The sequence below is a fragment of the Protomyctophum bolini genome, assembly GCF_963924005.1.
Source record: "Protomyctophum bolini genome assembly, chromosome: 6".
Classification (NCBI taxonomy): domain Eukaryota; kingdom Metazoa; phylum Chordata; class Actinopteri; order Myctophiformes; family Myctophidae; genus Protomyctophum; species Protomyctophum bolini.
The window spans coordinates 40,143,675-40,169,873 of record NC_137867.1 but is presented as its reverse complement, the minus strand read 5'-3'; the positions used below and the strand labels follow the sequence as shown (position 1 = coordinate 40,169,873).

The 26,199-nt window shown below is 41.3% G+C and overlaps 2 protein-coding genes across 3 annotated transcripts; both read left to right on the top strand.

Annotated features, from left to right (window-relative positions):
• The first annotated feature begins 180 nt into the window (after positions 1-180).
• On the top strand, positions 181-22,158 carry golga1 (golgin A1). Of its 2 annotated transcripts, XM_080766542.1 has the most exons (24): positions 181-400; positions 1,853-2,190; positions 6,500-6,590; positions 7,343-7,417; positions 7,849-7,946; positions 8,056-8,088; positions 8,463-8,591; positions 9,608-9,777; positions 10,380-10,491; positions 11,241-11,324; positions 12,382-12,507; positions 13,195-13,290; positions 13,561-13,656; positions 13,848-13,943; positions 14,138-14,290; positions 15,301-15,396; positions 16,178-16,288; positions 16,934-17,036; positions 17,930-18,069; positions 18,898-19,029; positions 19,140-19,199; positions 19,300-19,557; positions 19,658-19,744; positions 20,194-22,158. In XM_080766542.1, exons 2-24 carry the CDS (start codon positions 2,062-2,064, stop codon positions 20,269-20,271), a joined length of 2,553 nt encoding a protein of 850 aa, XP_080622668.1. In that variant the 5' UTR covers positions 181-400; positions 1,853-2,061; the 3' UTR covers positions 20,272-22,158. The 2 variants fall into 2 exon arrangements, with proteins under 2 accessions (XP_080622668.1, XP_080622669.1); XM_080766543.1 differs by lacking the exon at positions 7,343-7,417.
• Positions 22,159-22,952: 794 nt separating this feature from the next.
• Positions 22,953-25,932, top strand: rpl35 (ribosomal protein L35). Its single transcript, XM_080766040.1, has 4 exons — positions 22,953-23,050; positions 23,982-24,118; positions 25,154-25,235; positions 25,713-25,932. The coding sequence occupies exons 1-4, from the start codon at positions 23,048-23,050 to the stop codon at positions 25,860-25,862; spliced, it is 372 nt and encodes a 123-aa protein (XP_080622166.1). The 5' UTR covers positions 22,953-23,047; the 3' UTR covers positions 25,863-25,932.
• The last annotated feature ends 267 nt before the right edge of the window (positions 25,933-26,199 follow it).

Here is a 26,199-nt window from a genome sequence, read left to right as displayed (position 1 = left end):
GTCAGAATCGATAAATACATCTACGGAGTGGAATGGAGGACAAATGTAAATGAACAGAAAATATACTAGAACTATATAGGCCTATACAGTCTTGGATGAAATTATTTTTAAAAAAGAACATAAAATATACCGGTATCTCGTAGAACTGTCGAATGGACGCATACATAGGAGTGACGTCACTGGTCATATGTGCAGTTGATTACGTGTTTATTAGCTAGTAGCCATAGAGCTAACAGGACAGGAGGCTCAAGCTCGGTTTCACCACCACCTCCTCAGTGAATATAGCAGCTCTTTAACTGGGATATGTGCACACAGACAGACATTCAATATAAATTAGGATATGTAAAAGGAGACCACGTACGTACGGCGTCGTCAACTCTTCGGATAAACTTTCACAATGGTAAGAGAATTATGTGTGAACGAGCAAGCTAACGAGCTAGCGATAGCTTTTTACAGTGGTGGTGCCTCTCATTGTTGTGACCACGAAGCTAGCTATGTATCCCAGCTGGACATGTATGTTGTGTTTATGCATTTCTGAACGGGTAAACTATAACTCATATGGGCCACATGCGCAGAGCGTTGTAGTGTTGTTATGGAATGCAACGCGAATATGTGACGAGAAAGCAGACTCCTACGGTTTGGACAGTTTAAGCTGTCAACGATAATAACATCGCATTCAATTAACAGACCATCTAGTTTTATAGACAGTGAAGTGTGAAGCTCCTTTCCATAGATTTAAGTTCTGAGGAACAATGCTGAAAGAAACCGTTCTAGCGCTGCTGGTCATTCAACACAGGCAGTTTTGGGGTTGTATTCCACCAGTTGTTCCCTGATGTTTACCGTGTGTTTTAACGATGCTTTAGATTTGCTCAGTTTTGCAGATCCAGACCAGAACATTTAAAAGGTCTATCGACTACATGATACATTTATTTGAGAACAAGTTTTGAGATTGAGAGAGGGAGAGCTACAGAAATCTAAATGGGGCGGATAAGTCGTGGACATTATTGCTGTTCAGACCTGATAAACACGTTACACGTGTTATTTGGACTCCATTCATTGAGCGTCTCTGTTAATGTCTAGCAGAACACTGGACTTTCAATAAATATTGAATAACTTCTTCAACGTGTTGAAACACTTCCTTGATTTAATGTTGCATGCTGTTTATTTCAGATTGTGGGCTGTAGCCAGTGCCACGTCTCGCTCTTAGCATTTGTAAGCCATAAAAATGACACATGCATCTCTCCCTTGCTCTTTCACATTGTCTTGGAAAAGAGTGCATTAGTGATGATATTTCTATTACTAAACTTCTGGCAACCATGACCCTACTATTCTAGACCATCTAAATGGTGCATATTGCACCTTTTATCCAAGGCGCTTTACATGGATTGTGCATTACATTCACCCATTCATACACCGATGGTGGGGGAAACCATGCAACTTGGCACCAACCAGCACATCAGGAGCAATTAAGGGTTCATGTATGTAATGATGCCCCTGTATGTAAATGCTACCAGCATTTATTGAGTCTTTGCTCAAGCATGCAGCTGATTTACTGCATGGACATACACTGCATCCTGAAGAAAGACAAATAGTGGAGGAGAGACATACTGTGGTTCACAGCGGTTGCATGGCATGGTCCGGATTTTGCACCCACATTGTGGCTTTGTCAGAGAGTCTGATGTCTCTGACACTTGGCACGTTTAGGGCTAGAAATGTCAGCAGAAAAATGCAGGGTGGTGATCCAGCATCTTTCCTACTTTCCCATTTTCAACACTGTGACGCTTGCTCTAATGTTATTTGATGCAGTCATTATTGTGTATTTTAAAATAAAATAACCTGTTATCTTTTTCAGATGTAGCAGAATGGCAGTGAGAGCCCTGCCTTCCTTTTTCGGACAACACCACACCGGCACACGGCTGTACTTCTCGCACCACCAAAACGAGAAGCCCTGAGCTACTACTGCCACTACCATTTTTGGGGAGCGGATGTCCAGCGAGGAGGGTGTTCTGTGGTAAAATACACTGAGAAAAAAAGAAACTGGCACAAACGAGAGCGAGAGAAATGTTTGCCAAACTGAAGAAGAAGATTGCAGAGGAGGCTGCCACTGCTCCCAGGACCGGTGGCCGTATCCCCCGTTCGATTAGCAAGGAGTCCATCACTTCAATGGGGGCAGACTCTGGGGATGACTTTGTAAGTATCTCCGGCAGGGTGTCACTGTGAAATGAGTTACCATTCAGCCTGATTTGTACTTGGTCATACACAAGTCATGATTGCAAATTTAAGCTGATTTATTGTCACACAAATAATTGTGATTAACGATTTGATTGTGCTTTTTGCATTGAATATTGGAGTGTTACTTACAATTTGTATTTCTGTTTTGCCCTTTAGGCTTCGTAATCACAAATTGCACAGGGCAGATGTGACAAATATACAAAAATCACTGACACTTTTTCATAATTTATTTCTTTCCAATTTTCTTTTTACAAAAAAGTGGAAATAGTTTATCTACAAGCTTACAGATGTCTCTAAGCTTGTAGAACTGCTTTCACAATGATATATATGTTAAGGCCAGTTTTCTAAGTGTTTCTGCTGGGGCCTATTGGCCCTGCCCTACCATTAGTAATCCCCCTCTGTACTAGCGGGATAAAAGCTTTTGGCCGCCTCTCTCATATAATGCAGCCCTCGGGACAGTCACCATCACTGCCAGCTCTATACATGTGCATAATGCATCACTCTCCTCATAGTGGTGGTGCTCAGACCATAATAAGTATATGTAACATCTAGACATGAATTTACAATTAAAATGTTATTAAAAGCAATCCAGGAGGAATAAAAATGGATCTAAAAAAACAACAACCTATCAGTGGAAATGTATTCTAAGAAGTGATTTAGAAGATGCCACTAATCTTTTATTAATTTATATTAGCTAGCCAGACGCACCTTTTTACCATGAAGACTAAATCATAGCCCCTAGGGATTTGAATGATGTAGATATTTTTACTGTGGAATTTCCTTGTAGTAGTTATCTCTGCCTGGGTGTGTCAGCTTGATGGAGACCTTTAAAGTACAGTAGATGCCACGAGCCATAAGGGGCAGGGGACCGATTCATTGTTTTGTTTGAGAGCATGCCATGCAGGCAGGATAATGTGTTGCTCAGTGTCGTGAAGGCAAACCAGTGTAACCTGAAGCCCTGCTCTAATGTCAGACCTGCCCCACTTCTCAGTTGGCTATTTACACGCAAGCACGAGTGCACGCATACACCCTTCTGACCGGTTCTCTCGATTTTCCAGTCCATGAGTGAGCTTGATAATCCATTGGTCGCGTGGAGTTTTGAAAGTTTAATGATTCCTCCATGAGGCTTGTAAGGATGAATGTACACAGTACTACTTCGGTTCTGTCTCAAGGGAGTAATTTTCTTGCTCATCTATCTTTTTCAAAAAAAGAAAAGTGTTAGCATCTGTTACTTTGATTAGTGTTACCTTACAGAGTGGAACCAACCCAGACTCCTCTGATGCTATTGGATTTATCTTCTCGGTGGCACTTGGTTAATTATTTAGTCTAACCCAAGTCACAAGCAATTCTGGGTGACTGTGACATTGTTAACCCAAGTCACAAGCAATTCTGGGCGACAGTGACATTGTTAACCCAGTAAACAGTTAAACTGATTTGAGAAATGACCAAACTGTTTTCTAAAACTAATAATATAGTTTGCATATAGGCCTTTTTACTATTTAAATTTTGCTTAAAATTCACATGCTTATATATAATATCCTTGTAGAAATAGATATTTCATCATATTCTCAACAATATTATGTACGATGATGGTACGCCAAAATCCTTCTGCTATCCATTTACAATTCTGACTCAATTTTTGAATTTAAAAAGTGCCCTTCTGGGCACAGGTCTCCACCAGGAGTATAGGACTGTGTGAGATCTTTGGCAAAATGTTTAGGAGTAATATAAACATGTTTTTTTGTTTTAGTTTTTTGCAACAATTTTCTTCATTTTGTTGAGGAAATGCTGATATTTATTGGATAAGTGGGGACTGGGGAGTCAATGGAGAGTATTGCAACTCTAGATTCATCCCATTATTTAAAAAAATCTAGAGTTGCAAATTGCAGCTATAGGTCCATGTGTATTCCAGCCCTATATGCATATTCTAATACAAACTTCTTAATACTTCCTAAGGATAATATGAGCATCAAAGCAATATTTAGATACTTTTATTTTATTTTTAATAGCCGATCTACTAGCTCACAACGTGTTGCGGAGGCGACACGTTGTGAGCTTGCAGATCAGCTATTTGTTTAACATACGACACGTCGTACGGCGAAGCATACGCCAGGCTTCCCTTTTGTTTTTAGCCGAGGCGATGTACACAGTCAACACAGAGTCAGACAGTCAGACACACATGGCTCCTCGGTGCAAAATAAACAGTGTACACTACCCGACTTTACGATAATAAGGGACAGTATGTCGGGACACGCTGTTGTCATGTTGATAAGCTTCATGTTGTGCAGCAGCAGTGCCATTCCGCAATGCTTTGCACTCCTCCAACTCCACTATGTCGGAAACTAAAACCTGTACCCGTCGGTGGCCGGTGCCTAGGCTGTTAGAGACGGCATCGCACACGAGCAACTTGCTCCTGCACCCGGAAAACAAACACAAGCACAGCGGTGAATGGGAAGAGTGCAAAGCATCCAAAGCATGCCCTTTTACAACTTTTACTTTTTAGTTCGCTCCACATCAGGTTTTCAAAGTAGTAAACTCCTATCCTCCTGTCAACCGCCCTCCTCCCAGCAGTGAGCAGCATGGAATCCTCGCTCGTTTGAGTAATTGTGATTAGCCACGATGGGCAGTGCACTTGTGCAAGACGTACTGTGAGTGGCCAGTAGTAGCTACTTTGAGTGGCAGTCAGTGGGAAATGCTCTCGCCACAGAATTTACTAGTATTCTGGCCATAATAATCATTCTGGGCGGCCCCAGCTGTTGGTACGCAGAAGCGCTTCCCGGCGCTTGATTGACAGCGCATTATGCATTTTGACGACTCATGTGCACTGGCGCACCGCTTATGTGCAGCCCTGCTCATAGCATCTCTGAGGATAGAATTCTGGATGAGCAGGACATGTGCAGCATTTTGAACGAAACTGACCCCTCTTTGGAAGGCAATCTTAGCCAATCAGTGTAGAATCTGAGAAATCCAACAGACTCGTCTTGATCACATGACTACAGAGATCATGTGGACCGATTTGCGTGAGATTTGGATGAAATCTGTGCGACTAACATAAGCAATGTGTTTTGAAGAAATCGGCCTCATGGTGGCGCTATAACCGGCAGATGTGGAGGGATGCAGGGACAATGTTTTTCCATGGCCTCTAGGGAGTGCGCATACATAAGTTGTATACAGATCGATGCAGTTATAGCTAAAAACAGGAATTGGCCTGTTATAGCGCCACCGTGAGGCTGATTTGGGGGGAAAATGTGTGGCATGTCGTCCTCGGCCTAGTGGAAATGTGCGTGTATAATTTCACGGAAATTGCACACTGCTTTTGATTTGTGGCGAAAAGGACCAATCGTGTGAGCTTTGGAAGCCAATCTTAGCCAATCAGGATGGAAGATAGGAAATGGTGCCGCTCCGTGTTGATCATATGACTATGGAGTGTATACCGAATTGTGTGATGTATGGATAAAATGTGTACGAGTAATCTACAGAAATGTGTTTTTCCTAAATCGGCCTCACGCTATAACAGGCCGTTGAAGAATATTTTGGACAGAGGTTCGTTGTTGGCATCCAGGGAGTGTGTGTGCAAAGTTTGGCATGGATCGGTACAACGGTGCCGGAGATTAGCTGATAACGTACAGACGGATGGAAGGACACACACACACACACACACACACACACACACACACACACACACACACACACACACGGAGTGCAAAACATACTCTCTCCCCATGCCTTCGGCCTGGTGGAGACAATGATGAACATGATCATCAGCATTTGAGATGCAGTAAAGTGCACACATTTCTACGAGTGTGCTGCTGTGTTCCTTATACTCATACCGTGCTCTCTCCTGTTGTGTTATTACCCATACTTTGTGTGAAGAAAATAATTGTGCAACAGCAACTGAAAGAAAAATGCCGGCATGCTGTCAAAACTTAAACGAATACCTCTGTGTCCATTTTGAGAATGTTTATTCATTATCTCATTGACTTTATTCAACACCGGCTGAGAAACCTTATTTTCTGTCCCATTCTGAACATGGTGCTTTGCTGTCTGATCCTACAATGCCCAGTATTCACTGCGATTCAAGGCTTCTCAGGCTTCGTTCCTGAGCCTGATGACAGAGGGGAGACTGCGGTAGCGTTTTCGATGCCCAAGTGAATAAGTCCCTAGGGGTGTGTTTGTGTTCGAGTTGCTTCATCTATGATACAGAGAGGATTGACAGACTTGGAGTATTCCTTTAATGCATGTCCTCTCTCTGTCTGTCTTCATCCAGGCCTCTGACGGTAGCAGCTCAAGAGATGATCTCTCCTCCCAGATCCTCAGAAGGAACGATCAAATTCGGAAGCTTGAGGCCAAACTATCAGGTAATTTACTGTTTAATGTATGCGCCAGGAAGCATAAATTGATTGTTTTGATCTGCAGCACTAACACTAACACGTTTCCCGAGTTATTACACCTTTGTTTAACCAGGTGAGGTGGTGAGTCCCATTGATTCTGTGATCTCTTAAGCCCAGTCCACATCACTGATTGGCAACTCGTTACAACTTGGAACCATTTGCAGCGGTGTCTGAATGGATCTGTTGCAGGTCGGTGCAGTTTTAGGATTCCGTTTGCGAGTGGTTGTTGTAATCAAGACTTGTTGGGTTCCAAATCGTTAGTGTGGACTGGGCTTTTGTCTGGGCCTCAACGATTTTGGCCTTTATGCTCAAAGTTATTTTTGGCTATTTCCTTATTCTGAATTTGAGAACAATGCAAATTGCTTATAGCGAGCAGTTTATTCTCCAGCATAGTCTACTGGTGTCACTGTTTGTCCCTTTAGGTGGCGTATGAGACGACTGTGTTCCTTAACAGTTAACTGCTGCATATCCACATGCAGCCTTTTAACTGGGATGGTTTTCTCATCTAAAGAAAATCATGTTTTCTTTTCCTTCCATTATTTCTCAAACATGTTTGTCCCTTTTTCATTTTCCTCCCGTCATCATGTTTCGTTCACCTCTACCTCTCCTTTCCGAACATCTGCCTGGCCCTCTACCTGTTTTATTTACATTTTTGTGTATGTGTATGTGTGTACTGTCGGTACTCCCATATCCCATCACCCTCCTCCTCCCGCCACTAGACTACGCAGAGCAGCTACGACTTATGCAGAAGACCAAGGAGAAGCTTGAAATTGCGTTAGAAAAGCATCAGGATTGTACGTACTTGTTCCTTTACTCTCCTCCCATCTTTTGCTTCCTTTCCTCTCATTTGCCCTGCCGGCTGTGGCATTCAGTGCCGCCATACGTTTCTGTCATAACAATCACATGTTCCAAATCACAGTATGGGCTTCTTAAAGGTTTTGCCTTGTTGGGGCTTGTGGGTAATGCTTTTCATAGTGCAATATTCAAGTTGGCACACTGGATTTAGGTTTTTCTTGTTTGTGGGTCGTCATGCACTGCTTGCCTGTGCTTCCTCGATACACACACCCGGCTGTAAAGCTTTCTAAAATGGAACACTCAACTTTTCACAGCTACTAACCGAAGTCTGCGTAATCGTTCGCTCCGTATCGTTTTGTGCTGCACACATCACGCTTTTAGTTTTCTGTCTTTTGCTTTTCCGTCTCTCTTGCTCCTGTTTGCTGCCCAGCTTCCATGAGGAAACTCCAGGAACAGAATGAGTCCCAGCAAGCCAGCAGAGCAAAGATGGCCGAGGGGATGACTCTAGCCTTGGAAAAGAAGGATCAGGTACACACCATGCATTGCTCAGTGAGGAGTTCTATTATTATTTAATAGTTTTGTGGGGATTTTGCTTTTAAAATTGATGGTTGAAAAGCTTTCCCTCTTTTGGCTGCAGGAATGGATGGAGAAGATGTCTGTTCTGGAAAAGGTAAAGGGCTATTTACTTTCCAATACACAAATCTGACGTTGCATCCCATTTGCAGACATTATTTATTCCCATTTTAATAAACCTGTTCAGTGTTCATGTGCACTTTGTTACTGCTTTGCACGGTGCTGTTTTAATTAACCCAGAGATCAGATTCTAAAAAATGTCTTCTACATCCTGACAGTTTTCTGAAAAAGCTATGTTTCTATGTCAGAAACAGAGACAGAGAAGTCGATTTTTCAGGCGCGCTATGAGCTTGTAGATCTGCTATTTATTTGTGGAGGAATCCTTGGGAGGAAATATGGTAAGCATCCTGAATGTCATTATTGGACATTGCCAGTCAGTTTATTTTTGTTGCTGCACTGTGTGTCCTTCAGGAGAAGGAAGCTCTGTCAGCACGGCTGGAGGAGATGATGGAGCAGAGCCTCGCTCTGTTCCAGAAGAGAGACGACCGGGATGAGCTTGAAGGCTTCCAGCAGCAGGAGCTGGCTAAAGTGAAACACATGGTACACACACACACACACACACACACACACACGCACACACTACGGTGGCGGGCTGATGGGTGGGTCCATTTGGTGAGGAGTTAGTATTTTTGTACAGTATGTGTCTTCTGTCTTTAAATGTTAATTGTGTGTTAATTTTTCTTCATTTGCTGCTTAGTTTTGTTTTAGGGATTTTAGTGGTTTTTGACAGGGGGGCGGGGACATTCGAGCATGGGGCTAAATATGTATTTAAAAAATATATATTATGGTGATTTATTTTTATTATTATTTACTATAGTCCTAATAGACCTCAGGAAATTACATCTGGCCACAGAAGATCACAGGATCTACTGAATGTGAAGGAGGCCTACTGGGGGGGAAGCCACACTGTGTCATAGGCCCAATATGAATCGGTCATAATCGGTATCGGCAGATATGACCCTGCATATAATCGGTCATAATTTCATAATCGTGCACTCCTAATTAATATCAATGCCTGTGTCTCATCGTACCCCTTAGACGGGGTTCTTTGCTGTTGGTTTATACTAGTGTGACTGACTGAAATGCACTTAGGTCTCACCGTCTTGAGGTGGCGTTGATCTATTCGATGCACATGCATCTATTGTCCATTGTATGAATCAGAATGTGAATTGCCTGTGTTGTTTTGTCTTATAAAACCTGAAAAATCTACGATATAAAAAAATAATCAAATAGCACTCCAAACTAAAGCACCATTGATTCAATAAATATTAAAAATATAAAAATTTCACAGAGAGCAGAGTGCATTATACATCACTCGGCCCTTAACCCATTGATGCCTGAGGCCGAATCTGGGAACGCCTTCTAGGGCCTGACCTAAGGTTTCTGAAAACCTTCAAATTCTGATGATTTTTTTTTTAAATAGTTATGTTGCTACATGTATAGCAATAGCTGATGAGACACAGAGAGCGCGCCGGCATCAAGGGTAGAACAACGTATACGTTGCACCAGGCAGGTTAAGTTAATCTCCCCAGGATACTTTGTTTGTCTGCGTTTAGCTGCTGAGGAAGGAGGAACTGCTTAGCAAGCGGGACAGAGAGCTCCAGAAGAAAGAGGCAGAGCTGCACACGGCTAAGGAAGGAGGAGCGGAGACCTTGGGCAAGCTTCAGGCTCTGAGACAGGAGCATGAAGAGAGCTGCAGACTCAACACAGAGCTGGAGATTGAAAGGTGAAGCAGGATACAAACATTGTTGCTGCACTTCTACTGTTTGATCGGGAGTTCTGAGAGAGAAGTGTCACCCTCTGTGCATACTTCGCACTCCTGGTTAAACTCCTCAAGGTCAGGTGAAAAGTAGCATAAGAAAGTAGGTAAAACTCCGTCATGTTATCGGCAATTAAAACCAATACACTATTGACACCAACATAAATGTATGTTGTAACTTACTGACCAACATTTCGTATTCATTTCGACATTGAAATCGATGCAGCATAACGCTGTAACAAGCACCCATGCACTTAGGGCTGTGCCTATCCCAGGCATAATCGAATAATAAAGTAGGTTGATTCCACGCTATAAGTGGACATTTCTTGATTTGGCTACAGAAACCCCTTCAGTCATTTTGGAGTAATCCAATTTGCTAGATATTTGGTCCTCAATTGGAATTTCGACCAGTCCATTGAGAGAGTCTTTTCATGAGTTTACTTTGAGTCAAGACAATATTCTCTCATCAGAGGCCACTGTTTGTGGTGCATTCAACAATTTGCACCGGGAATGCTGTGATTTGGATTGAGTTTGAAACGTGTCAGAAACTCTGCTGTGACTTTGTGCAGAGAGGAGCTGCTGGTGGCCAGAGAGGAGGCAGAGAAGAACATCAGAGAGCTGGAAGGGAAAGGCCAGGAGCTGCAGAAGGTCATTCAACAGGTCTCTGAAGACTTCCAGAAGGTCAGTCCAGGACCACAACCTGGAGATGACGGATAAAGGGGTAGTTCATTCCCCCCAAGAATAACCTATTGTCTATCAATTACACACCCCATGAAACCTTGAATTCATCATTTAGTTTTTGTCCTCCAATAGGAGACTCAGTAGAAGACTCGACTCTGCCGGTCGTCAAAGTATTGGCTTAGGAATGTGATAAAAACTGAAAGAATCTCTGAATTCAAGGCTTCATGGGGATGTGTTTTTTTTTCTGTGAACTACTCCTTTAATGTAGGGTGCAGCATAATTAATTCATTAAGACCTGAGGTCGATTCTACTGTCTACTAACAGTTTTCTGAAAGACCTACCGGTATGTTTCTATATCAGTGGTGCTCAAACCTTTTCATGTCAAGGACCTCCAAAATTATATGTATTTGAATGCGGACCGCCCATCGAAAAAACATTTTGTTCCTGGGAGCATGGACCCAATGTTAACTAAAAATATATATTCAACATTTGCACACATTTCATGACACTCAAACCTTTGATGATGAGCTTGTATATTTGCTATTTCTGAATAGCCAAAGCATACAAGCGTGGTTAAAGTGTAGTAATTGTATTTCATAATTTTATTAACACCAACAACTGTTATTTATCTTTAATTTTTATTTATTTATCAAAACGTATAATTGTGATTTAATCACGTCTCAAATAACAGTGCTTATCCTTTTAGTTCTATCTGTGCAGCTCTTTATTGACGACAGTATGGTTTTCAGTCACAGAGTAGGGTGACGTCCTTGGAGAGGTCCCTCCTGGCGTTGCAGACTGAACACGATGCCCTGAAGTTGCAACAGCAAAAGGTCAGTCAGTACTAGTGCATACATAACTTCTCTTCTTCTCCTGCTCCAGTCTGGCAGGAATTTTAACAATACACAGGATCTGATAGATACTGTTGTAGCTGATAATAATTTACCAATAAATTACTCATGCCGGCAGGCTAAGCCTGGGAGCTAAAAACAAACTGTAATGACGCGAGACAAAACAATGATAAAATGATTCATATCCAAACAAGCTCAAAGTTTAAAACGTTTATATAGCTCAGTGCACAAAATATTACAATACAATAAATATATATATATATATATATATATATATATATATATATATATATATATATATATATATATGCAATAAATATGTGCAAAGAATCTAATAAATAACAATCAAAACAGTGAGCAAACAACGTGAATGAATCAAGCTATAACAAAGTATATTGTGCGGTCAACAAAGTGCATCCTCCCAGCTCACCCTGCCTCCAAGTTCAAACAGCCTTAGGGCTGAGCTGGTTCAGACACCCATATTTGTCGACTACCAAGGGCCACCCACAGAGACGCTCTCACCAATAACAGAACGTCAATGCGGTGCCCACACCCATCACCAACCAAGTGACAATTATTGTAAATAAGCGCTCTCTGGCTCCTACAGATACTGTAGCCCCCTGGTTCCCAAAACCCTGGGCCGGGACCCATTTGTGGGTCGCAGACACATTTTTATGGATCCCTTTTATTTATTTATTTGTTAATTTCTTTAATTTGGAATTATTTTTGAAACATTTTCAAAAATAATTCCAAATTAAAGCACGAATTAAAAAATAAATTCAATGAGTAATTTCATGAAGAAATCAAAGAAAACTCAAAGATATTCCAAACAAATGTTTGGTACTAGTGAAAACGGCTGATCTACAAGCCCACAACGTGGTGTAAAGCGACAGGTTGTGGGCTTGTAGATCTGCTATTTTCACTAGTTTGGGTCCCCCGGGAGACATAACATGTCTCTTTTGGGTCACAGGTTCAAAAGTTTGGGAACCACTGCTGTTGCCAACCACCCCCCTATAATCTGTGTCATTCCAATGCCCAGGCTGCTGTGACGGACGCAGAGAGGGAGCGTATGTTGCTTGATCTTCAGGAGAAGGCGGCCTCGCTGGAGAGACGACTGGAGGGCAACCTGAGTGAGGATGAACACCTGCAGGAGCTTCTGAAGGAGGTAAAGAACGAATCGTGTTGGCCTGATGGTTGCTTTGTCTCCTCGGCATGTCATGTGGCATGGCAGCCGCTTGTCAATCAGGAGGTGCCTGGGAAGCATTCCTTTTTGGGTTTATGATCCGGTCGTAGCGTATAGTAACGTCATGTTGTAGTCACTGATATGTAGTCATCAGGCAGGAAACCACAACCGGAATTAGAACTACACAAAGTTATTCCCCGCGATCATGATTTTAGGGCCTACCCAGTTCAATTCGTAGTTTAGCTGATTTATTTTTAAATACATGAATGTGAGTGTACTTTCCAGAGTCTACTTGGCGTCTGTATACCTTTGTTATCCCATGGGAAAATTCCATTTTATTTTGTAGGCCCTAAAATTATGATCGCGGGGAATTATTTTGGGTAGTTCTTATTCCGGTTGTGGTTTCCTCTTTCCTGCCTGATGACTACAAATCAGTGACTACAACATGACGTAAGTTACCATCCGCTCCCGACCGGATGACACAGCGATGTAGTAACACTGGTCTGTGTTACTACATCGCTGTGTGATCCAGTCGGGAGCGGATGGTAACTTACGTCATGTTGTAGTCACTTGCTTTCCTCCGAGGTGGTTTATGTGGAATTCCTTTAATGATGAATTTAATGTGCTTCTGACTGTTGTATTTCTTCGTTTTGTTCTTGGCTTTTACAGAAGTCCACGTTGGCGCAGAGACTAGACGAGGCCAGGATGGAACTTGTGCAGGCACGGACAAACCATGCAGACAACATCAGCTCTTTAGAGGCACAGGTTAGTCACAGCCTCTACAGGCACAGGTTAGTCACAGCCTCTACAGGCACAGGTTAGTCACAGCCACTAGAAGAGAATCGGGGGATTTCAAGTTCTCTTTTTGTCTAACTACGAAACACAGAGGGAATCAACTAAGACTAAGGTTTAACACTAAAAGAAAATTACACGATGCTTATCGTAAATGTGTTCCCCCTGTATAATAAATTAATCCATTCGCAAAGGGTATAATCGTATAATGTTTTTTTCTTAACACATCATCTTGCACCACAGATATTCAGAACCAACTGTAGTGTCACTGAGCTACAAACACTTCTACGGCACAAAGACGAGTCGTCCAAAGCCTACAGAGAGCGAACAGACGCACAAGTAAGTAAGGACAATATAATCCATAACTGCTTGTGTAGTTTTATATACAGTATATTGCAATGTGGACTTGCGGTAAGGCACGCCAGTTGTGCCTTGGCCCATAGTTTAGTTAGGACACCACTGAATCAGTTAACCCTGGTAGCATGTAGTTGGACAGTTAGTGCTGCACATTTCATCATTGTCTTTCACAGATAGCTGGTCTGGAACAGCAAGTGCAAGAAGCTAATAAGGGACTCTGGAGTTCAGAGCAGCAGGTCATAGAACAACAGGAACATATGCATAAACTGGTGAGTATGGAATGGATTTATTACATTTATAGTATGGGAATTTCATAATGAATGATAAATCTAAAATGTATGTGAGATTTAGTTTTTTTAATTCCTTCAGATTGAATTAAAAATATACATACAAAAGCCTGTGATCCACGAGAACGTCGGAGCTGAGTAACTGATTTTGTGTGTGTGTGTGTGTGTTCCTCCAGAAAGCAGAGTGGGGCGTGGAGAAGAGCAGTCTAGAGGAGAAGGTGTCTTTAGCACAGCAGCACGGCCAGGAGACAGCAAGACGCCTTCAGGAGGAGGTTGCATCTCTACAAAAGGAAACGGATGAGCAACAGACGACTCTTAATGTCAGGATTGTGAGTCCTGCTTCTCATCTTCAGTTCTGATGTTTTATTTTATATTTATTATTATAATGACTATTTATTATAATTATAGTGACGTCTTATCTGTCCATTTCAGTCCATTCATTGCACCATAGCTGATTAGGACCTTCCACGCAAATTTGATATCGGCCTCAAATGAAGTTATATTTTCACCTAAAAATGTAAAGGACTAAAATGCAATGGCACACCTCAGCATATGCCAGTCTGGGTTTGTCCATGTGAAGCTAAATGTGTTTCACCCTGTGTACATGTACGCATGTAACTGTTTTCACATTGACATGCGATATTACAGTGTAAAGGGACTTTCAAGCGGGAAGCGAGGAACGCAGGCGTTGTTGCGTGGATCAACGACAGGTCTACTCAAGAGGGGCGCAACAACGCAAGCGTAAAAAGAAAGCTAAACAGTATCCAGGTCTGGTGAGTCGCGGGCGTGTGCACGAAACGAGCACGCACGCAACAAATTCACGGGGCCGCGCTCACGTTGTCGCACCGCGACTGCTCCCCAGTGCTCCACGCAAAAACACAGGTCTCATTGAAAAGTAACTACAGTATAGGCACGTTTATATCGCTTCACGTTTGAAAGGCCCTTGTAGCTGTTTCCGATTTGCTGTCTTTTACTTACTTTTCTTTTGAGACAAGCTATGGAAAGTAGTGCTTTTACAAATGGCTAGTGTTGGAAATGTATCAAGACCATGTTGAAAGTCGCATCACAACTGGACTATGTAAAGGCAAACGACTACGCACACAGTGTACTGCAACCTGTACTTATACACTGTATTAACCCCGTCTGCACGCTATGCCTTCTTTTCCATTTTCCCCTACTTATTCAAGTTACTTATTCAAGTTAACTACAGCAGCAGTACAACATGTACTGTCAGTTTTTGCATGATGAAACATTGTTCAAAGTCATATACTATGTCTTAATTAATTATCCATGCACAGATGCATTTGGCCTTTAACAATGTCTCTGTGTGTGTTTTTAGAGTGAGCTGGAGCAGGAGAGGTCATCCCTGCTCCAAGGGAGGGACGAGGCAGAGGAGGCTCTGAGACGAAGAACAGAGGACCTTGAGGGGGCTAAGGTACAAGACACGTTCTGGATTTAGTTAACTGGATCTGGGCTGGCCCTTTCTTCTGTGTACACCAAATCTCTGCGCCCAAAATGGCCTTCCATTCTTGTCTAATGTTCGCTCCAGAATAACATGCTAGGGTTAAAGTCGTTAAAGAACATACACGTTCAGAGTTCAGACATCTTTTTGTTTCAGGAAATAACATTCAGCTCCCTCCAAAAATTCTTACGTTGCTTTATTGCTTATTGGATTTTTCTCCAACATCCGTGAGAGCTTTGGTTGTCCTCATTTTGAGACAGCCTTGGTCGTATATAGAAATTGGGGAGAGGAATTAGATGACATGAGCCAAAATCTGTGTTACCTGTGCACATCTACAGTGTCAGAGGCCACATCGGTTTTGTGAAGCAGATCTGTAACCGTGTTGTCCTGAAAAAGGAGAGTGTTAGAGGGGCAGGGGCTGAAATCCCGTAAGAGGGCACAAAAATATCAGATATCTGTAGATCAGCTATTTTCGGGGCGCAACCCAGCACTCTTTAGCTAGTTTCCTAAACAAATTTGTTTTTTGTTCAGGAGACTTCGGAAATAAACGCAATTCTCCAGTATGCTGCCTTCCAGCATGGCATGGAAAGGCGAGGCATTTGCATTAATTTTACCACAGTAAATGCTGCATTCATGGTCTGGAGAGGGCAGTTGTTTTAGAGACGGGTAAAAGGGCAGGGGCTGAAGCCCCCTTTGATGTCTGTGTGCACGTCCCTGGTCCCCAATCCACATGTCCATGTGTGTGTGTCCTCAGGCGGAGCTGAGCAGCCGGCAGACTGTGAGTGTGGAGATAGCCAAAGCACTGGAGGACACCAGACGACAGAAGGAGGAACTCCAACTCCAGGTCATTAAGCATACAGAGGAGGTTTGTCACAGCTCGGCTGTAACCATTTGCTGTATTCAGAGAACGTTCTGCCCAATACCACACTGCCACCGTGTTGGTACTGCAAGTAGTTAAATGCCTTGCTCAAAGGAACAGTGAGAGTACAAGAACACTAGCATCCCCCTATTCCGAGCATGTCGTAATAAGGCAAACATTTGTTGTCTCATTTCGTGCTTGTAGATCTGCTGTTTTTGGCGAAAGGATTTGGTGTAGATTAGAGGGGGGGGAGTGGACCCAAGTATAGACACCTGGGGGACCCTGGACAATGAAGTGTGTATACTGTATATAGGATTTAAGCAGTTATGTTATGATTTCCCATTGACTTTCCACGGCAAGATCAGTCTAGTCTAAATGAAGAAATTGGATTACTAAACTTATTTTCCAACTTAACCCATTTAGACCTGGGAACAATTCTACAAATGTCTTCTAAATCATGACAATTTTCTGAAAAACCTCATGTTTCAGTGGTTCTCAATGTTTCATGTCAAAAACATCATGTTTTCAGTTTTAAAAGTATGCAGACGATGTTCTACATTTTTAGCGATCGTTCAACAAATCATAAATGACCCTTTCATGATATATATATATATATACACACGTTTTTTTATTAACTTTTTCATTTCACAGGTTGGAGAGCTGACGACGTCTCTTCAAAACATAGAAAAGGAACTGGCCAATGTCACAGAGCAGCTGAAACTGAAAGAGGAAGACCTGAAAACACTACACAATGGTATACGCAGCCTTACACACTTACAGTCACATACAAGGACACACACCTTAAACACTTACAGTAAGCCCTATTTAAAATAAAATAAAAACTATGCAAATACACTATATATATATGCACAACATACAGCACATTATCTGCTATTTTTGTTATTTACAATAAAATATTTATTTAAATTCGTATTAGTTTTTTGTTGATTATTTCTGAAATGCCGATGATAATGGTTAAAGGCAGTAGGCTTTCATTTCTATGCCCCATGTATTTTATAAGCTCTTCATTAGTTGAAATTCAGTCTGTTTTCGAGCTAAGCTTACAAAAATGTAAGCTATTTGAATCCACATAATTGCAGAATATTATATTAAAGCTGTCCTCCTTAAGCTTATGTATAATGTCTCCCTCTCCTGGCAGAGAGAGGTAATTGCAACGATGTCTGTACAGTGCAAATATATGGTGGTTCATCTAGTATCCAATTCAGTGTTTAGTGCTTCAAATGACTTTATTGATATTGTAAACCTGTTCATGTCCTACTAGACACCAGGGTTTGTTTCTAAATGGAAGCTCCAGATGTGCTATTTGAAATTGTATCAACATAATCTACCATACCAATGTTTTATTAATTTAACACCAGGAAACCAGGAAACCAGTGTCATTTCAGATTTTAGCATTGACTATTAAATAACCTGTACACACTCGCAGCACGACACTTTGTGCCTCGCTGTGAGCTTGTACAACTGCTATATTTTTTTTACCATGTTAGAAAAGTCTTACCTGAGAACTATTGATTCAGAAGGCATTTGTGGAATCTACCTCAGGCCTTACATTTCAGCTTTCTTTTAGTTTAGTTTTTAAATGGTGCTCTCATTTTGGTAGTGTTCCTGTTGCCTTGTGTTGTGCAGAGCTGCAGGCTGTGCAGGAGGACAATGACAGACTGCAGGTCCAGGTGGAGGACAGTGAGCGAGACAAAGACCGGCAGCTGGACAGCCTGAGGGAGGAGGTCCTCACACAGACGCAACAGCTGGACACCTGCCATTCACGGGTTGGGACACACACACACACACACACACACACACACACCCAGGGGCGGCTGTGGCTCAGGAGGTAGAGCTGGTCGTCCTATGATCCATGGGTCGGCGGTTCGAATCCTGTCTACATGTCGAAGTGTCCTTGGGCAAGACACTGAACACCACATTACCTCCAGTGGTTTGCCACTATTGATGTGTGAATGTGGGAAGTGAGGACACTGGCTATATTGGCTTCACCTCCCAATGTATGAATGAATGGACCATTGTAAAGCGCTTTGAGTAGGCACATAGAAAAGCGCTATAAAATGCAATCCATTATGGTCACACATACAGTCACAGTCCTACACATATGCACACTTATTTATACATGCATACATAACTGTTTTATTCCAAAAAGATATGCCCAATATGAAAAAACAGATACCCTTACAGTAGTGGGGACACCCTGGTAGACAAGTTTAACGCATAATACCACACCACATGTCCAATTTAATGTAACTAATATTTTTTACTGCATTTTCAGGTGGGTTGCCATCAGACTACATTTTATAGTGTTGCAATTTAAATTATCTTTGCTCATCTATTTGTGTCATCACTTCCAATTGTACATGTTTGTCCTGTAAAAATAGTTCTCTCTCCTGTTTGGATAAAAAATATATATATAATAATGGTAACCCGACTTGAAAATGCGTTTTCTGTCTCTGCATTTCCGGTCTCTCTCGACTCTGTCAAATAAAGGCTTGAAAATGGAATAAACAAATGATAAATGAAGAAATAAATAAATAATAAAATAAAATAAAACAAACAGCAGTTTAATTGTGGGTGTGTGTGCTTTATTCCAGATATCGGACCTGGAAGTGGAGGCAGAGACCCGTCCAGAGCAGGAACAGAATGGCAGCGTAACTGTAGATGACCTTGATCACATTCAGAAGGTCAACAGAGAACTGGAGCAACAGCTGAGTGAGAAGAACAAGGTGAGACTACTTCATGTTTTGTGCATCTATTACCGGTAATATCTAATATTGTTAGATAAAATGTTTTTATTTATTCTTGCAAACAAATGTTTTCTTGTCTTGCTTGCCAGACCATAAAACAGCTGCAGCAGAGGCTAGCAGAGCTAAAGAGAACTCTTCAGAAGGAGCTGGTGAGATATGTAGCATAATGTTAATTACAGTAACCCTGGAATGTTCCTAGAAAAAATGAAAAGCATAATAACATGACATCTGTGAATGCGTGCGTTGCAGAAGCTAAAGCCAGAAACGGAAGCTGAGGGCAAGGAGAAGGCACCAGAAGTCAGAGCAGATAAGCAGGAGAGACTCAGTCCCGACCCACCACCGGCCTCCACCTCGGCCGCTGCCCCTCCGCCGACCTCGGCTGTCCCCCGCCCTCCCACATCCAACACCTTGGTCACCAACACCTCAGACCTCAACGACTCCAGAGAGATCAACTTTGAATATCTCAAACACGTGGTCCTCAAGTTCATGTCGTCCAAAGAGGCCGAGGTAAAGAAGAGGTCAACATGTGTGTTCGGTTTATCCATAGATGTTGAACATTAGATGCAGCATTACGAATTTACTGTGTGTATATTTCTTACTTTCTCAGGCATATCAACTAGTGCGAGCAGTGTCTGTGTTGTTGAACTTCACTCGTGAAGAAGAGGACATGCTAAAGCAAACTATTGAATATAAGGTGAGTGTTGGAACAGTATTGTTGTTAAATCAGTGCCACATGGGTGTAAAGTGGCTCCTTCAGTGTGTCCCCAGGCCTGTTTCAACTCCCGGCCGGAGAGTCTTTTTGCCTTTTGTCATTCCCCTGCTCTCTGTTGTCCGCCTTTTCCTGTCTCTTACTGTCTATATTGAGAAAAAGCAGAAAAAGAATTGTAGTTAAAGTTCTGAGAAATATGTGCTGAAATAAAGCTGAAATCTTTTACTCAAGAAATAATTTGTTCTAATTGTAAGAGGGGAAAACAGGTTTTCGATACATTTACTAATACCAAAGGTTGTACTGTCTATGTGTATGTATAGGTGGTTTCTATACATACTTTTCCCGTAGCCAAAGCCATCCATGCTAAATAAGCTGTCACAATAGACTTGTAATTGGATCAAATAGTGATTTTTGTTTTTCTCTTTTTCCATTAGATGTCGTGGTTTGGATCCAAGCCTTCTCCTAAGGGCATTATTCGGCCTTCGATCTCAGGAACGGCACACTGGAGCTGAGGAGGAACGCACGCGCGGGCTGTTTAGGTGATGATGGGGATCAATGGACAGGGAGATATTATATGTACTTTCCAAGTACAATGTGTCCTTCCTGAACCTCTCCATCGTTGTGGCTGCCAGTGCCCAAACAAGGACTCCATCCAAGCTTTAACCAGACACGGTTTCCTATGTAACTCATTATTTTGAGGAAAAGGACTGAGGGGGGCTTTAGTGGCACTTATTTATAATGCGTTTGTTTTTGTAATGATATTACTTTATGTACGGTGGAAGCAGAAAAGGTTTTACTTACCTTGAAGAGTAACCATTCGGACAATAATGTTCAAACCATTCAAACAATAATTTCCTTTTTATTTTAAAAGGATGCTGTTTTAAGACAATTTAATGACTATAATGGATTTAGAAGAATGTTGTCGTCTTGATCTTATGGGTTTACCCTGGATTGCTTCACAATGGTCCTTATGGGAAGGTAAATGTATATGTTCAGTCCATTGGAATTTCACATAAGACCCCCCCCACACACACACACAATGGATATATTGGCCACACCCGTTATCATCATACATTATGTTGAAAACCAATCAATAAATCCTAGACGATCCCAATTAACTTTCTACTACACTTTCGGTTTTCATGGAGTTTGACAGTGAGGATATATTTTTTTCTTATGTTCTTCATTGTCCTACCGGTATATATTTTCCCATTGACTTAGATGTTGAACGTGGTGGTCAATGCCTATATGATCTGTGGGTTAGCGAAAGGGATCTTTACTGATCAGAGGAAGCGTGGTATTAATGTTTCTTTAACCCATCAAGTATTCTCTGAATGAATGGTACAGGCTATGATTTCTGAAGGAACTTTTATGAAAACTGTTTGGTTTGTTATCTTAAAAAATATAATATATAGATTTGAAGGCCTATAATTGAAGGGCTTATAAGTGTGTCATTTTAATGACAGCCTGTGAAGGTTTATGATTCTCAAATGGTTTGGGTTCACGAGACTGAAGACATTTTGGCGTAGGGATCGTTGAGATAAAGATGTATTTAGGTTAGAAGCTGGGTAATGAATGCAATGTCAAATCGATGAAAGTATAGCAAATCAATTTGTAAATTGTTGGAGGACATGCCTACCTTTACCTGCCTTGTGTCGATGTAAATGAGTACATTCCATATGTCTATTTATATATGAAAACTGTATATATGCATTAAGAACTTTATAAATCAGTGGATGTAAAATGGTTTGCTGTGACCAGTTGCAGTAATATTGTCTGTTTTAGTTTCTGGCCGTTGTGGTGTCATACAGTCTCACTACCCATTGCTTCCTGTAACTTCTGTGAGAGTTCAGAGACAATACTTCCACTGGTGAGAAGAAGCCAGGGTAATATGCATGCCTACTGCTGGACTCCCTTAAAGCAGTCAGAACCACCTGTCTTTACTAGAATATTCCAGATTCCCTTTTCCATTCTAGAATGCTCTAGATTCTGCGATGACTTCCAGTGACTTAAAGAAGCAGAAATGCTCCCGTCTGCTCTGACATACCAGTTTAAATTATGCAGAAAATAACGATTGTTCTGGTTTAAAGGGGTTTATTACAACTTTTGAGGCCGTTTCTAATGGAAACAATTTTCATTCAGTGAAAAAGCACATAATTGAATGCAATGATGTCGAACATCTAACCCTGGTTCTTTGAGGAATGGACTTCACTGATTTTATTATACTGTCTCCATGAGAATAAAAGAAGCAATGCACTTTTACAACATATTTGATTCTTCTACATGTTAGACCATGCAACAATACTGTACAATCAACAGATTGTCCTAATGTCATATTATTTAACTGCCCTACACATGATTCTGTTTGTTTCCCTTCATTCATTGATAATAAATCGAGATTGTGAAATGTAAGACTCTGCATATTTTATAAGCCAGTTGGTTGCAAAGGTAACAGGATAGATGGGAACCAAGGAAGGGTGGGCATTTGTGACCTCTGTGTTAAATTGGCATTATTTTCCCAAAAAATGTTCACATCATACATATTTTACATGACTTATGACAATTTATATATATATATTTTTTTACATTGGACAAAATGGACAATTTTACATCCAGATGCATAGACAATATTAGACATGTCCCGTCCCTACTAGTGCCCATCTACCCTGTATCCTTTCCAAATCTGGTGTTATACTAGTAGTAGTCATGCGACGCGTGGCGCTGATTGCATTTGGTCAGGAGGAGCACTAAAACGGGAGGCGAAGAAGAATGCCTCCGGAAGCAGTGTTGCCATGTCTGCTTATTATAAGAGACTGGGCTTATTTTTCTGTAAAGTTGCTTGTAAATAATTATTGGTAGTTCGTAGTTGCGGGTTGGGCTAAAGTGTAATTGCTTATTTGGGCTTGTTTCCTAATGTTTAAACCATTGATTCTCATACAGTACATACAGTGAAATTTCCATGCCAAGGACCCCCAGCTAGCCTTGATGAATGCATTTGTCCAGCTAAAGCAGTAGCCTAATAAGCACCCTGACCCTACATAAAGAAATATGTTTGCCAGGGTCCAGGCCCCCTTTTAATACTCTATGGTCCAGGCAGGCTATGCAGGCAGGGACCCGGATATCAAACATTGTCTGGGCTATTTTCCAAATAGCCCAGTCGCCTCTTTTGGGCTTGTTTTCATAGAGCTGGTTGCTTGTTTCTCTCACGCAATCTGGCAACACTGTCCGGTTACTTTTTTGTGAGCACGCGCTCCGTCCGGCCTTTCCAACGGGGCAGCGTCAAGCAACATGGTGAGAGAAGCGCAGCTTGTCCTCAAATCATAAAAAATCTCCTATTTATCTATCAGCAAACGACCACAGCTGCACATATTACTCTACATAAACACCTTATACGAGCATTGATGTGTGTACAGAGTAACAATGGTGCATACATTTTGACAAAGCCGTTAAATTGTCTGACGCTGTAAACAGCTACTGTGTTTGCTATCGTGCATGCTATGCTAGCACGCTAGCTGATGTCGGGAATCGGGATCTGTAAAACGGGGCTCGTCGCAACATTCCATGCTTCTTTTGATATTAAGTTCTTACCAATATAACCACCAGGGAACGTGAACTAAATAACTAATCTATACTGCGTATCATTGACATAGTGTAGGATTCTAGTAAATAACGTTGCGGCCTAACGCCAACGCTTCGAGTTAGTGCTTAAAGACTCTTCCGTAGTACTGTACTGTGGCGTCAGTTTGTCGAGATTAATTAATTTTAGACCAATTATATATATTAAAAATTGATCATTACAACGTCTGAATATTTAGTTAATGGGGCTTTTTTAGCAACCGTCCGGCACATGTCTTCAGGAATGAGGCCACGATATGTCCGTTTTAGTGGTCACTGTTTGTTCGTACTTTAGTTTAGCACATTGTGAAAAACGTTTCTTAATTTCTTAACGCGCACTCTCTCCACTCGTGGCAGATGGATAATTGTGTCCCATTTTCTGGTGCATGGCATCCAAAGTCTAAGATGATAATTGTTGAGCTGATGTTTTGCTGATGCATTTTCAACAACTGCTTACCAAAAGACTGAGACCTGAGATTGCCTTGAATGTCACTGATAATGGGTTTTTGTAAATATTTAATTTAACAATTGCCTACCCAGAAGTTTTGAAGCAATAAACGTCAAGATTGAGGTTTCAACATTAATTTTACAATCTTTTCTTTTTAAGGCTAAGATTAAGGCGAGAGATCTGAGGGGCAAGAAGAAGGAAGAGCTTTTGAAACAGTTGGACGACCTGAAGAATGAGTTGTCCCAGCTTCGTGTTGCCAAAGTGACAGGCGGAGCTGCCTCCAAACTCTCCAAGATGTGAGTATTTCATGTATCCCCAATGATCAGTGCTTAGCTTTGCTGGTAACTTAACCTCACACACACACACACACACCTGTCGATTCATCCACAACCTCATTGGTGCATGGCGTCTATGATGATATTTGTTGAGCTGATGTTTTGCTGAAGCATTTTCAACAACTGCTTACCAAAAGACTGAGACATGACATAAGCCTGCATATATAACTGTCAAGAAAATGACATTTGTACACATTTCAGTAAATAGTTTGTCTTGAACAGTATCATTTTAACCTCACTGTCTGCCTTTCATCATTCTGTTCAAAATGAAGTTTAACTATGTAAAAACTGTGGATGATGTAGGTCTACTCTAGGCATGTTGATGTCGTAAAGCTGACATTTATCGGCATACGGATTTAATTTAAATGGGGCTTACAACGCATGCATTTCTCTGTCAAGGATTACTTTGTTCAAGCTTTTGCATTAGTAATAAAACTACTTTCAAACCTAGTTTAAACGTGGTAGTTCGAGCGGCATGACTGTATACAAAGTCAATGCAAAGACGAGACGCTGTGCGAAGTTGCGAACTGACTCCACGCATCACATCCTGACAGCAAACAGCGTTGTTGTTCTAGTTTTGTTCACCCAAAAGCTATATTCAAGCCGGAATTATGTTACTTATTATTATGTATTGTCTTTGGTGTTCTCTAGCTCGGCCGTAGGTGATTTTCTTTATTTTTTTGTAACTAATGCTGGCCTGCATGACAAGTCAAGCGACTGGAAATCGTGTAGCTCGTTCATACATTTTTTATTTTATTATCAGACAATTTGGCAACCACCGATTGGAGTGAAAATCTGCCACTTTATAATGGTGGTTGTACGATAAGTATGTTAGGAGATGGAATTGGTTATGAGAAAGTGGTCGAAACAATTTCATGTTTGTTTGGTAAGACTCACAAATTAAGACAATGTCGTAAAATGACCCCCAATGGTGTTCACAAAGAATGTTAATTTCTTAAACATTGATATTAATGAAACCTTACTCTTCTTCCTCAGCTGCGTCGTCCGCAAATCTATTGCCAGGGTCCTGACTGTCATCAACCAGACACAGAAAGAGAACCTCAGGAAGTTCTACAAGGTGAGAATGGTGGTTACACATTGATCCATATTCACATGGAGTCATGGCAAACTGACCACTAACTATGGTCCATACTAATGTTTTGGACACACAGCTACCACTTGTAGGACATAGAACATTTTTTTCCTCTTCATTGGTGCATGGCGTCTTTATTCAAAGATGATATCTGTTGAGCTGATGTTTTGCTGATGCATTTTCAACAACTGCTTACCAAAAGACTGAGACTTGAGATTGCCATCATCTCCTTGATAGTGGGGTTTTGTTAATATTTCACAAATTATGCCCATTTGAACATTGCTTCAAATGCACAGAAAATTATGAGATGTAAACAAAAAAAGAAATTGTCCACTTCAGATCAACGTACATGACATGTTTGGTTTGCTCACTGCTTTGGTTTGTCTTAATAGTATTGACCTATTCCTTTTCTCTAATTGGTGTCCCTGATGTTAAATACTTTGATTATCCTTTTCCTTTCAGGGCAAGAAGTACAAGCCCCTGGACCTGAGGCCCAAGAAGACCAGAGCTATCCGCCGCGAGCTCACCAAACATGAGTCCAGCCTCAAGACCAGGAAGCAGCAGAAGAAGGACCTCCTTTACTCTATGCGCAAATTTGCAGTCAAAGCTTAAAATGCTTTTTGTGTCATGGTTAACATTTTTTGGTTTAAAAAAATTAAAATAAAACCATAAAAAAAAAAAACACGTTTCAGTTGGTTTTATTAAGTAATATAATAATCACTAGTCTGGAACTTTGGGTAGTAATGGCTGAAATGGTTGTCCTGATCCATTATAGAGGGTATGCGTGTGATGCCATCATACCGGGAAGTTATGCGGGAACGTCTACAGAGTGTCAAAAACTACTTTTCTGGCCTTTATACTAGCCCATACATCCAAACAAAAGTCTGATTGCATTAAACGACGTTAAACAACATTAAACTCACTTTGCCACTATTTCCCATTCACTTTA